Source organism: Amblyraja radiata, chromosome 7, assembly GCF_010909765.2.
Source record: "Amblyraja radiata isolate CabotCenter1 chromosome 7, sAmbRad1.1.pri, whole genome shotgun sequence".
NCBI classification, from domain to species: Eukaryota; Metazoa; Chordata; class Chondrichthyes; order Rajiformes; family Rajidae; genus Amblyraja; species Amblyraja radiata.
The window spans coordinates 53537689-53551625 of NC_045962.1; the positions used below are offsets into that span (position 1 = coordinate 53537689).

At 44.2% G+C, this 13937-nt stretch overlaps 1 protein-coding gene across 4 annotated transcripts in view; it reads left to right on the forward strand.

The window, feature by feature from the left end:
- LOC116975427 (aryl hydrocarbon receptor-like) overlaps window positions 1-7534 on the forward strand; it is a 143815-nt gene extending 136281 nt beyond the window's left edge. For 2 of the 4 annotated variants that reach the window (XM_033024534.1, XM_033024536.1), the window contains one exon: window positions 1160-2165. In XM_033024534.1, coding sequence (XP_032880425.1) covers window positions 1160-1180 — 21 coding nt within the window. In that variant the 3' untranslated portion in view covers window positions 1181-2165. Of the gene's footprint in view, window positions 1-1159; window positions 2166-7458 lie in introns of those variants that run through there. The other 2 variants (XM_033024538.1, XM_033024535.1) reach the window with 2 other exon arrangements.
- Window positions 7535-13937: the final 6403 nt, after the last annotated feature.

A 13937-nucleotide genomic window follows, 5' to 3' on the forward strand; every position in this document is an offset into this window, starting at 1 on the left:
GACCAAATCTCTGTGCAGCTGGTAAACCAATTGTATCCAAGAATGATTCCGCTCAAATTAAAATTTGAATCACTTGAAGATGTTTGGCCCGCTGAGTAGTTTCTCGTGGAAGTGTGTTTCCCTAAAGGAGAGTCTAGGACCAGAGGTCACAGCCCCAGTATAAAAGGATGTACCTTTTGGAAGGAGATGAGGAGAAATTTATTTAGTCAGAGGGTGGTGAATCTATGGAATTCTATGCAACAGAAGGCTGTGGAGGGCGTCAATGGATATTTTTTTGGCAGAGATTAATAGATTCTTGACTGCTCCGGATGTCAGTGGTTATGGGGAGAAGGCAGCAGAATGGGGTTGAGAGGGAACGGTAGATAGATCAGCCATTATTGAATGGTGGAGTAGACTTAATGGGTCGAATGGCCTAATTCTCCTCCTATAAACCTATTAACATGAATTCACATGGGAGAGAAGTGTACTCTGTTACATTGTAAACATGCAGACTAATGTCTGGCAGGAGCTGCTTGGCTCTCAGATATGTGCTATGAAAATTGTCGTTTTTTGCCCCCGGTCCCCCCCCCCCCTCCCCATGTTTTGATAGCGATTTCCGTGCCTGGCTGTTTTCAGCACCCAAGCTACCTTCTGCTGCCCTGAATTAAAACTCAGATATAATCATAGAGGCAAAACTCTTTTCATTATACAGTCACTAAAATCGGTCTGTCATTGTCAGTGGACACTCAGAATAAATATGCGACTTTCAGGCAAAAAACGACAATTTTTATAGCACAGATCTGAGATACAGTAGATGAGGTTGGAGGAGGTGCAAGTGAACCTCTGCCTCACCTGGAATGACTGTTTGAGTCCTTGGATGGAGTTGAGGGGGGAGGTAAAGGGACAGGTGTTGTCTCCTGCGGTTGCAGGGGAAAGTACCTGGGTAGGGAGTGATTTGGGCGGGAAGGGACCAGTTGACCAAGGAGTTTCAGAGGGAATGGTCTCTACAGAAAGCAGAAAGGGGTGGAGATGGGAAGATGTGTCCAGTAGTGGGATCCTGTGTGATGCTCTAGGATGAGATCAATACTGTGATGAGCTGAAGTATTTTCCTCATGGCAGGTCTTCTCCATTTTAAATGACCCATTCTTTGATCTCAATGTGCTATTTGCTTTTCTTCCAGCAGGGAGAAGCTCTGAATTGAGGGAACAAAACATTGGTGTCTCTACTCTTCTGTTTTCCCAAGAGGTCTGGGCCGTCCTCTGCTTGTATGTGATTGGACTGAGGAAGTCCAATACAACCTTTTTGGACCCATGGTGCAGAAATGTTTGACAGTGTTTGCTATAAACCGGACTTTCAAATAAAGGAGAAAGTAACTGAAGTTGCAAATCCAGTGTAAAACAATGCTGTTTATTGTAAGCATTGGTTTATCCACATGTTTTATGATTGATTTTTTTCTATTGCTCTGTACAAAATATTAACTTTTATATTTTTATATCAAACGCGATGTAAATCCTTTGTATCGATGTTGCTCGTATTGTCGCGAGCTATGCTCTTCATCTTTTTTGACAAGATGATAGTTTTAAAGCTCACTGATGTGTTTGTGTGTGCTTTGTTCATTGAGGACCTTTTAATGAAGGAGATGTCTAGAGGGTCTCTCCCCAAGAGCAGTCTTCCCCTTAGAATACTTTAACTAAGTGCTAAGTATTAATCGAAAAGCAAAGACATTTACCTTTGAGCTTAAAAATCTATGTACAGAAGTGCTGTAGCAGGCAGGTATCACCCAGGTTGGTGACAGTGAGACATCGGTTTGGAGTTCGCTCGGTAAAACACTCAATCTTCTGAAGTTGAAGCTTTTTTTAAAAGAACAGAAACATTTCAACTTTTTAAGCTATTTATGTATTAAATCAATACCCCAAAGATGAGAATTGTGTATAACGTAGTGTATGAGAAAGATTGTGTTTTGATATGACATGTATCACAATAAAGAACCTATCTGTTATTCTGCTGTCTGGGGTACCAACCCAGACTCTTTTCAGCTGTGTGCGTGATACTATTTCCCAGTCAGTTTATTTGCTGCCTTTTACTAAAATGTTATCCTGTTTTATAAGTGTCTAACACATTTAGCTGTTGACAAATTGTATTGTTTTGCTTAACATTAAAATTCCTTTCGGGGAGGTAAACCATAATTCTTTACTTATTTAAAAAGCCTTTTCCTTTTTTTCATATGTCAAAAAGCAGAGAGCATTGGTTCAGTAAATCCCTCCCTCTGAATATACATTTAAAAAACCTTTACTCCCCATCCCACACTTTATTTTCTTTGGTTTCCTTTTAAATCTCTCTACAATCTGCTGGTTTTGTTTCCCTGCTGATATATGTTGTTAGGAAATTGTCTGCTTACCAGTTCTTAATGGGAGATCTAAAACATACAGTGTTGGCAGGCAGTGTCATACGTTGTGAAGTCATAGAAAGACAGCGAGGAAATAGGCCCTTCGGCTCATCGCATCCATGACGACCATCAACCACATATTGACACTTCTACAGTAGTTCCATTTTTAAAATTTACCCCACATTCTCTTCAACTCTCCCAGATTCTACACATCGGGGCCAATTTACAGCAGCCAATTAAGACACCAACCTAAGGTAGATACAAAGTGCTGGAGTAACTCAGCGGGACAGGCAGCATCTCTGGAGAGCAGGAATGGGTGACATTTTGGCTCGAGACCCTTCTTCTCGACCAGAAACATCACCCATTCCTTCTCTCCAGAAATGCCGCCTATCCTGCTGAGTTACTCCAGCATTTTGTGTATACCATCGATTTAAACAAGCACCTGCAGTTCTTTCCTACACAAGCCACCAACCTACACGTCTTTGGGATGTGGGAAGAAATCGGAGCATTCAGGGAACAACTATCCAGTCACATGGAGAAAATGCAAACTCCCATGCAGAGAGCACCTGAGGTCAGGATCAATCTGAGGAAGTGGCTCTACTAGCTATGCCAGTGTGACCCTGTCCTAATGTCCCCAGACATTTTCTGGTTGCGAACAGCTGCTGCATCGATAGGCTGGACCTGCCAGAGCCAAGGAACACCAAGGCCAGTTGTAAGTTCCTTGACCACTGGCCTGGCAGTGAGGAGGTTACCCAGGACAGACTGGGATCTCATCTATTACCTGTCGCATGCATGCTCATTCCTTCTCTGATCCCTCCGTGCATTCCTTCACAGTGTGTGCAATCAAGCAGCTTGTGGACAAGTGATTAGGTGTTGCTGGAGACAGCTGATAGCATGGCTCAGAGTAACAACGGAATCTTGACCCCGAGAGTAACTGAGCACTGTGGTGGAAGAAGGGGTCCTCTTCGGGGTTTGTTATTGGCCATGAGGTGCAAAGAGATGGCTGGTGCGTTATTGCATTGGGTCATAACATCTAAGCCCATACTGCAGTGAGATACAATAAAGGATACTTGTTGATTATTGAGAGATTACTGTTAGCATTGATACAGAGGTATGACAGGCAATGGTAATTGTCATAATCTGGGAGTGTACATGGAAAGGAGAATTTGTCGTTACACTGGAGCACAAGAGGTTGAGGGATGACCTGATGGAGGAATTTAACATCATAAGCGACATTGAGTAGATAATCAAATTACTTTTCCATGATGGGGATTATCAACACAAGGGCTCACAAGTTTAAGATGAGAGGAAGCAGTGTTAAAGCGGGGTCTGAAGGGCAGATTTTTTTTTGCCCAACTAATGGTTGATACCTGGAATCTGCTGCCAGAGGAAGTGGTGGAGTCCCATACAATTACTATGTTTAAAAGGCATCTAGACAGGCAATTAAGAGGTTTAGTCCTTGAAGGGTACAGTCCTAATGTGGGCTGGGGTCAGTGAAGATAAGCAAAAAGGTTGGCATTAGTGTAGTGGGCCAACAACCTTCTCTGTTAAAGATAGACAAAAATAGCTAGAGTAACTCAGCGGGTCAGACAGCATCTCTGGAGAAAAGGAATAGGTGACATTTTGGGTCGAGACCTTTCTTCAGACTCAATATGTGACATTTCGGGTCGAGACCCTTCCTCAGTCCGAGCTATATGACACTGACACTTTATGTTCACAGCTGTAGAGATTTGTGTGTATGTTACATCATCTAGGCAGTTCCAAAAGGATGCTAATTATAGGGTTGCAAAAATAAATACAAATGAAAAGTCCTTGGAAAACCTGGCATCCTTTATTTCACTCTCTGCCTCTGTGCTCTGACATAGAGATGTAACTCCCAACATAGCTGTTTTGCTGACTAATATCTGGAAATGCAAAAGCATATAAGGCACTTGTATTGAGATACATATCGATATGTGTTATATTTTGAGCATTCGTGATAGTGATCATAACTCCATATGTTTTAAGATTGTTTTGAATAGGGTTAAATCTGGAGCTTGCAGGAAGGTATAACATTGGACTAGGCACATTACAATGTTTGTTGTCAGTCTGAAGAAGGGTCTCGACCCAAAATGTTACCTATCCCCTTTCTCCAGAGATGCTGTCTGAGCCGCTGAGGTACTCCAGCCTTTTGTGTCTATCTTCAGTGTAAACAAGCATCTGCAGTTCCTTTCTATGCAACATGTTTGTAGGCATGAGCTTGGGAGGGCACATTGGGAGCAATTGTTTTAAGGTAGGTCCACATCCTACATGGGAGTTATTTAAAACCCAGTTTTTTGACTGGAATGTTCCAGTCATGGGGAGGGGTAAGGATGGCAAAGTAAGGGAAGCTTGCTGGAAATAAAACACCCTGAAAAGCTTGTATATTTAGTAAAAAAGGAAAAGGAACTGGATGCAAGATTTAAGAAGATGAAATCAGACAGGGACTTTGAGGAATATAAAGCAAGGAGAGAACTTAAGAAAATGTCATGGATTTTTATACCTACATTAAAAACAAAAGGGTTAGTGCGAAGTAGGTAGGACAGCTCAATGATAAAAGATGGAATGTGTGCTTGTAGTCAGGGGATGTAGATGAGACACTAAACAAGTAGTTTGCATCTGTGTTTACCAAAGAGAAGGACATTGAGGGTGGTGGAATGGAAGGACAGTTTGTGATTAAGAAGGTGGAGGTGTTGGGGTTTTTGAAGAGCATTAAGGTGGATAAATCCCCAAGACACGTTGGGATCTATCCCAGTTTTTTTGAGAGATGCAGAAGAGGAAAATGTAGGAGCCTTGACAAAAATCTTTGCATCTTCTCTTGCCACAGGCGAGGTTTCGGAAGACTGCACAGTAGCTAATGTTCTCAGCTAGGTGACATTTTGGGTCTGGACCATTCTTCAAACTGATTATATTGGGGGGAAGCTGGGGGGGAGGGGAGGAAGCTGGGGGTGTCATGATAGTGAGGAAAAGAGAGAAATGGGTGCACGGTGGATGTTGTCTACATGAATTTTAGTAAGGCATTTGATTAAGTGTCCCATAGTTTGCTGATCCAGAAGATTAAGATGCACAGGATTACCTTTCCTCAATTGAGAACTTTAACTAGTGGACCAACCCTGTCGTTATCCATAACTATTTTAAACCTCACAGTCACTTCAGTCACATGATTTGCCCATTTACAAAGAATAGGTCAGGTTTTGCCCTCTTAGTAGGGGCCTCTGCAAATTACCTGAGGAATCTTTCCTGAACACACTTGACAAATTCCATTCTGTCTAAGCCCTTGGCACTATGGCAATCCCAGCCTACATGGGAAAGTTAGAATCTCCTACTATGACAACCTTCATAGTTGTTACAGCTGCCTGCAATCTGCCAGCATATTTGTTCCTCTAATTCCTGTTGACCATTTGGGACCTATATTGTAATCCCAACAAGGTGATTATTCCCTTTCTATTCCTCAGCTCCACCGATGTAGCCTCACTGGACGATCCTTCGGTAATAGACAGTGTGGACTACTGCTGCAATATTTCCCTTGATCAATAAAGGATATTCTTCTCTTCTTTTATCTTCACCATATCTCGCTTGTAGCATTGTAACCTGGAACCTTATATTGCCAATCCTGCCTCTCAGTACTACTTTGGATCTCATCCCCCTGCCAATTGTTTAAATCTCTCAGGTAGCCCTTACAAACCTGCTGGTGAGGATAATGGTCTCCCTCCAGTTCAGGTGCAACGTGTCCTTGTGTAGGAATGGGCTACGCCCACAACTCTCTACAATTTCTCGCGGTCTTGGATGGAGCTGTTCCCAAATAATGCTGTGATGCATTTTGATAAAATGCTTTCTACAGTGCCTCTGTAGACATTGGTGAGGGTTGTTGAACTTTCTAACCTTCTGAACCTGTCATGCTGAACTTCTTAAGCATTCTAACAAAGTAGAGACATTGGTAATTGGTTAATAGTTATGGGGGCTTTCTTGGCCATTGGGTACTCCTATCTGCAACTCCTATCTATGACGCTCACATTCTCCTGGATGTTCTTGAGATTGTCCAGCTGCAACTCCAGTTCCCATGTGGTTAGTCAGGAGCTGCTGCTGGATGCACTTACCGTAGGTGTAGTCCTCAGGGGCACTGGAAGTTTTCCCCTTCCCACATCCTGTAGGATGAGCATACCAATTGTACTAACTGTCATCTGCACTGCAACCATTCTAAAAAAGTTAAGGGCCTGTCCCATTTTGCAATTTTTTCGGTGACTGCGAGCGTTAGTGACTGACGCCCTTAGTCGCCCTAAAAACCGTCAAGTTGTATGACATACACGCTGACGTATGTTGTCCTGCGGGTGACGCCTGGTTAGGGTTAGGGTTAGGGTCAGGGTTAGGGTAAAGGGCCTGTCCCACTTGGGTGACCTAATCCGCGAGTTCTGGCGAGTTTGCCCTCGACTCATACTTGCAGCATGGTCGACACGAGGTTGTAGGAGGTCTTCGTAACTCTCCTTCATGCTCGAGAGTGGTCTCCGTGTACTTGAGGCCTCAGCTAGGTCGCAGCATTTTTTTCAATATGTTAAAAAATGCCCACGAGTAAAAAAAGGTCGCCATGGAAAAAATCAATACTTTTTTTACTCATAGGTTTATTCGTACTAGGTTGCAGTAGGTCGGCATGTTAGTTGTAGGTAATCAAGGGTAGTCGAAGGTAGTCGTAGATAGTCTTCATCATAGTCGAAGGGAGGTCGAAGGAGGTCATCTTCACTCTCCACTATTCGGTGTCCAATTTTCCCGAAGTTAGTCGTAGCTAGTCGTAGCTAGTCGAAGCTAGTCTTCCACATAGTCGAAAGAGGTCGAAGGAGGTCTTTTACATAGTTGAAGGAGGTCTTCAACATGTCATTTTTTCAAACTCTTCTAAACTCGCCAATTAGGTCACCCAATTGGGACAGGCCCTTTAGGGTTAGCTTGTGATTTTACCATGACTTCAACATCGGTGTGCATACCATTCCCTGTGCAATGCTCCTTTTGCATGGGGCTATGTATCTATATGCTTCCTTTGAGAGCATTATGGTATACTAACTGGTATGATACTATGGCCATATTGTACTGAAGATGAGCATTGTAAAGTGTTCCTGGGACTACATAACCTTAATCTGGCCAATATAATACCTGTATGTGTGAAAATTGCATAAATTAGCCCTAACCCTAACCCTAGCCCTAGCCCTAACCCTAGTCCTAAACCTAACCCAAGCCCTAACCCTAGTCCTAAACCTAACCCGAGCCATAACCCTAACCCTAGCCTTAACCCTAACCGGGCATCACCCACAGGACAGCATACGTCATAGTGTGACAGGGTGAACGACATGATAAGACACCCAGATGTTGCCTGAAGAGTTTGAACATTCCAAAACCCAGGGGCGGCAGGGAGACACCGCGCGTCACTACACGCGTCACGCCCCAATCACGCCACGACAACCTCTTTTCAGGCTGTCACCGAAAATATCGCCCAAGTGGGACAGGCCCTATACAGAAAAGACCTTTCCTGCTTTTACCCTCAACCTGCTTACCCTCGTTGCTGAAACCTCTGGAGCCAGACCTGTCCCACTTAGGAAACCTGATCGGAAACCTCTGGAGACTTTGCGCCCCACCCAAGGTATCTGTGCGGTTCCCGGAGGTTGCAGGTGGTTGCCGGTGGTTGCAGGTAGTGGAAGCAGGTAGGGAGACTGACAAAAACCTCCGGGAACCGCACGGAAACCTTGGGTGGGACGCAAAGTCTCCAGAGGTTTCCGTTCATGTTTCCTAAGTGGAACAGGTTACACTCAAACACAGCACTTTGACCTCTACATAGCCTTTGCTAAAATGGCCTCTCTGGAGGAGGAGGTGGTATCTCAGTCCCAGCTGCTCAGGGGCTGGAAGTTGAGGAAATAGATGATTATGGAAAATAGATTTACTGGAAATGTCAGCTACAAAGGGGAGGAAGGCACGATGTTAATCTAGGTTGTTTTTTTTAAATCGCCCGACAAGTTCGGCGCTGGAGCAATTTTAAAATCAGCTTATAAAGCCGTCAACGCCGACAACGGGGACGGATTTCACGTCTGGGACAGGTAAACGAAAGCCGTTTAGTTTATGTATAAATGTGCTCCTTAAGATGCCTATAATTCACATTTTAAGTTGCGAAACGGTGATTTAGTCCCCATACGAACCGGCAGTATTTTTCCTGCCGATACGGGTCTAAATTCACCGCAAACAGCAACGTTACAATTGATCGCGTTCCAGAAAAACCCACGCACAAGATGATTTAAATGGCCATTAATTTACAGGTATTAAACATTAAATTCCTTCCATTTGGCCTATAAATCCATGACAATGAGGTTTAAAAATTATGTTATATTGTGAATTCTTGTGTAAATGTTATTTGAACACTTAGGCTATTTTAAAATGTTAATCTATTAAGAAATTGATAGATGTTTAGATCTAGTAATTGAATTTTGTAATTAGCTACAATTAGGTAACTAATTAATTTTACTTCAGTCACGTGAGTGACTACGTGAAGAACCCGCTCAGCGCGCATGCGCGGCATTACGCCAGCAGTGCAACAAGCGGCGGCAGCTGGAGTTAGGCTCTCCCACTGCGGTTAAAAAACGGACCGTTAGGTAAGTACACTGAGGTGTGGAAAGGAGTCTAACGGAGAAGGAGAGTTGTGTGTGTGTTTTCTGCTTACAGAAATTAGTGCACTTAAGAAAAAGTTCTCGAAGAGAACTGCCCCCCGCTCAACTCCACCAAAGGAGCGTTCAATCTCAGGGGGGCAGCAACAGGCGGCAGGACCGCTCATAGAGCGCTCCGCCATCCCCGACACCGAGCCAAGCCCAGTCCCGCTAACGCCTGCACTGCGGACTGGGAAAAAATCCACCAGGAAAACCAACCGGCCGGTGGTTTCCAATTCGTCGGACGGGGACATGTCTCCACCTAAACGGAGGAGAGACAGCCGCCTGAGCCACATACAACGGCTCTTGGAGCAGATGCTCCAGCGGGATGCGCAGAAAGGGCGCTCTCGCGGAGGGATATCAGGCACTCCCTCCACAGTGTCTTGTACACTGCCCTCTGCTCCCTCATCACTGGAGGCTAGCATTGGTGACCAGCGCTGGGCTGGTCTGGAACAGTGGCTGGTGGACGAGATCGGGAGTATGCAAGGGGTGCAGGAGCAGGAAGATCTGCTGGGTGTGGTGGACCGCTATGTAGCAACCCCACGTGCTGGAAGACCACTGGAAAACCGAAATTGGCGGCCAGCATAATTCATCTTTCGAATAAGCCCTTGCAGGAGAAGGTGCTTTCTGAGGCGCTAGATCTTTACACAGCACCAGAGAACTGTGAGGCCCTCAGAGTGCTGACTGTGAACAGCCAAATCTGGGGGCACGTGGGGTCACACATTCGTAACCATGAACTCAAGCTACAGCGGATCCTAAGGCTCCTGACGTCGGCCATCACAGCCTTTGCTCGTTCTGTGGACAGCACGGAGATAGATACCTGCCAGCAGGATGTGCTGGCATTAATGTGTACCACACAATTTGAGATCAACAATCTCCGGAGGGAAACATAAGACCTGCCCTCAATCCCAAATTTGCTGGCTTGTGTAAAGCCCCAGCTGCGGAGACGGACGCGCTGCTATTTGGGAAAGATTTCAATAAAAAACTGAAGGAGATGCAGGAAGCATCAAAAACCTTCGGCCTAATGAGGGCAGGCCCCGGGACGAGCAAACCAAGACCTCCGATACCCAAGTGGCAGCACCCCACGGCATCCACCAGTCGACGTCCGCAATATGGGACTGGTGAACGCTTGGGGTCCGCACATTATCCCCAAAGATCTTTCAGATCAGGGCCCGCAGCGGACCCTCTGGAAAATGTGCCTCCCCCCAACATCGCCAGCACGTCAGAACAAAATCTTCAGGAAAATGAAGAAACAGAATCGCCAATAACCATGGAGGTAGGTGGGTCTGGTTCCTGCCAGCATATAGAGAGTAAGGGTTCTTTACTAACAGGGGGAAGATTACACTTGTTCAAAGAAGCATGGGGTACTGTCACGAGTGACAAGTATATACTCAACAGCATTAGTGGATATAAAATACAATTCATGTCAGAAAAATCGCCGCCAATTCAACATTGGCCCGAAAGGGTATTTTCTCCCTCCGTCAAAGAGAAACGTGAGGGACAAGCTGAACTGGTGAGACTTATCACAAAGGGGGTCATCGAAAAGACCAAACATGAACCTTTGGTATTTGTATCGAATATATTCACTAAAACCAAAAAACAAAAAAAACAAAAAAACAAAAAAAAAATGGTGGATGTCGCATCATCATTGACTTAACATCACTAAATAAGTTTGTTAAGTATATACATTTCAAAATGGAGACATTTGTTACTGCCAAACAACTGATTTCCCAAGGATACTTCATGGCAAGCATTGATCTTAAAGATGCTTACTATCTAGTACCCATACACAAGGATCATCGCAGATACCTAAAATTTATCTGGATGGGGCAGCTATGGCAGTACAAAGCATTGCCCAATGGCCTAACTTCAGCACCAAGATTATTCACCAAAATATTGAAACCAGCCATGACAATACTAAGAAAACAAAAACATATTGTCATGGCATATCTGGATGATATTCTGATAGTAGGAAAAACGAAGGAATTGGCTGTGGCAGCAGTATCAGCTACAAAACAGCTCCTCGAAACTCTGGGGTTCGTCCTACATCCAGATAAATCTAAGTTGAAGCCATCCACTATCATGGACTACCTGGGCTTCACAATTAACTCAGTCCATATGACTGTTACCTTGCCAAAAGCAAAAATGGTTGAATTAGCACAATCATGCAACAATTTAATGGTCAACGAGCGACCAACTGTTCGACAAGTAGCAAGAGTAATTGGGAAAATGGTAGCAGCAATTCCCGCAACACAATTCGGACCTTTGCACTATCAAAATTTACAAAGAGCAAATGTACAGCACTAAAACGACATACAGGTCACTATGATCGTGTCATGAAATTACCCACTGAAGCAATCTCAGAGCTACAGTGGTGGGCAGAAAACGTTTGGCATAGTTTCAGCCCTATCATCATCACTAACCCTACTTTAGTTATTCAAACAGATGCCAGTGCTCAAGGCTGGGGAGCGACTAACTCCATATCCAGCACAGGTGGTAGATGGACTAACCTAGAGTCATCATTACTACTTACACTGGGCATTAACTATCTAGAGATGTTGGGCGCCTTTTATGGTTTAAAAGCATATGTATCTAATATGCAGCACTTGCATGTTCGGTTACAAATTGATAATACTACTGTGGTGGCTTATATTAACCATATGGGCGGCATAAAATGGTTTTTCCCAGTGATCCAGGATTATTAACTCACCCAGTATCAGGCATAAGCCACCCATGCCATGAGAAAATTAAACTCCTGGGTTGCAGGTTTTGAACAGACCTTACCTGGAACTGGGATTGTCCGAACAAACCATCACCACCATGTCGGCATCTCTTCGAACATCCACCAAAAGGCAGTACTTAACCAGCATCAAAAAATGGGAGAAGTACTGCCAGGAAACAGGGACAACGTACGCAACAGCCACAGCCACCAACATACTGGAGTTCCTGGCCTATCTACACCACGATGAAAGGATCAGCTACAGTGCCATCAACACAGCGCGGAGTGCTCTTTCTGCTTATCTCAAACCAGCGCCAGGACAACAGGCAATGGGATCCCATCCACTGGTGGTAAAACTGATGAAGGGCATTTACAATATCAAGCCCCCTAAGCCCAGGTACACCCATATTTGGGATATCAGTGTGGTCCTGACATACCTCAGGGAATGGCCACCAGCCAGATCCCTCGGCCTCGAGCAAGCTACACTAAAGACGCTCATGTTGATGGCACTTGTATCCGCTCAGAGGGTCCAGTCACTACACAAGTTGAGGCTGGACAACATGGTGACCACCCCAGATCAGATCACATTCATCATACAGTGTCTGGTGAAACAAAGCAGGCCAGGAACAGCTAATCCAGTAATGGTATTCCGGGCCTACCCACCAGAGCCACGGTTGTGTGTCGTGACCCATCTACAACATTACATAGACACAACCCACAATATCAGAGGGAGTGAAAAAGCCTTATGGGTCAGCCACAAGAAACCTCATGGCCGGGTAACGAGCCAAACCATTTCAAGATGGCTCAAACAGGTACTGAAGGCTGCCGGAATAGATACTAATACATTCAAATCTCATTCCACTAGGGCAGCATCAACATCAACGGCCGAGAGAATGGACGTACCGGTTGACCATATTCTGAAAACAGCAGGATGGTCAAGGGAAACGACATTCAGAACTTTTTATAACAAGCCGTTGACGAAACCTGATTTATTTGCAGAGAAAATACTACAAGCTGCAAATATTTAATTTAAGCCCGGGGGAGCAACTTAATTCTTGTTGTTATTGTTTAATAAAATACCATTGTGTTTTTCTACAAATAGACTCATTGGTTGATTACGATAACACTTCCTCCCTCAAGAACTTCGGCAGTGAGTGAAATGAAAACTGTTACACGGTTTGAAATCACAGAGCTTTGAAATCTTCACGTAGTCACTCACGTGACTCCGAAGTAAAATAGTAAGATTAAACGAGAACTTACCAGTTTGAAGTTTGATCTGTATTTTATGAGGAGTTACGATGAGGGATTACGTGCCCTCCGCTCCCACCCTCATTATATGGATCAAACTAATAAATTGATGTCTCCTTATCTTTACTATTACTTCAAAATAACTGTGTCTATCTGTGATTCCACACCGCTGCTTGGAAGTATGCCGCGCCTGCGCACTGAGCGGGTTCTTCACGTAATCCCTCATCGTAACTCCTCATAAAATACAGATCAAACTTCAAACTGGTAAGTTCTCGTTTAATCTTACTATTAGCTACAATTAGGTAACTAACTAATTATATGCTTTAATTTCAAGTCATCTAAGTAAGATTGTTTCATATTTGTTTCAGAATGCTTCAATCTATAATTACTGAACATTTCTTTCAGTTCTCTTAATTTTTAAGAATGTTATGGGCTTTTGACTGTCCTCGATCACAGCTTTTTTGTTAAATCAATGGAAAAGCAATAGGGAACAAGATGTTAATTTCCGAGTATGAAAATGGCCATAACTGTTTTAATACTGAAGATTTGAAAGTGAATTAGGTGTCAAATTAAACTTATTTTAATGCTTTATCTGATGGGATAAATTACAGACTTGATTTCTTAAATCTCAAAATTTTGCAACTTTGCTAGTTAATCATTGCGGGCATGGTATGAAGGGACATGATGGAGTCTGGCAAGCTGTGGGTGGGAGGGAAGAGGACAAAAATGGGTCGCACTTTGAGTAAAGGGAGAAGGAAGCAGGAGAGATCCCATCTGCGCGCAGGGTGAGGGGAAGGAGGAATCTCCGGGGGTGGAAAGTGAGGTGGGATGAGAACGTCTCGGATAATTGCAGCTCTAGACAAGTTGATCCACGGAGACGCGCTCCGGGCTGGTCACGCGCTGCGGCGGCGGC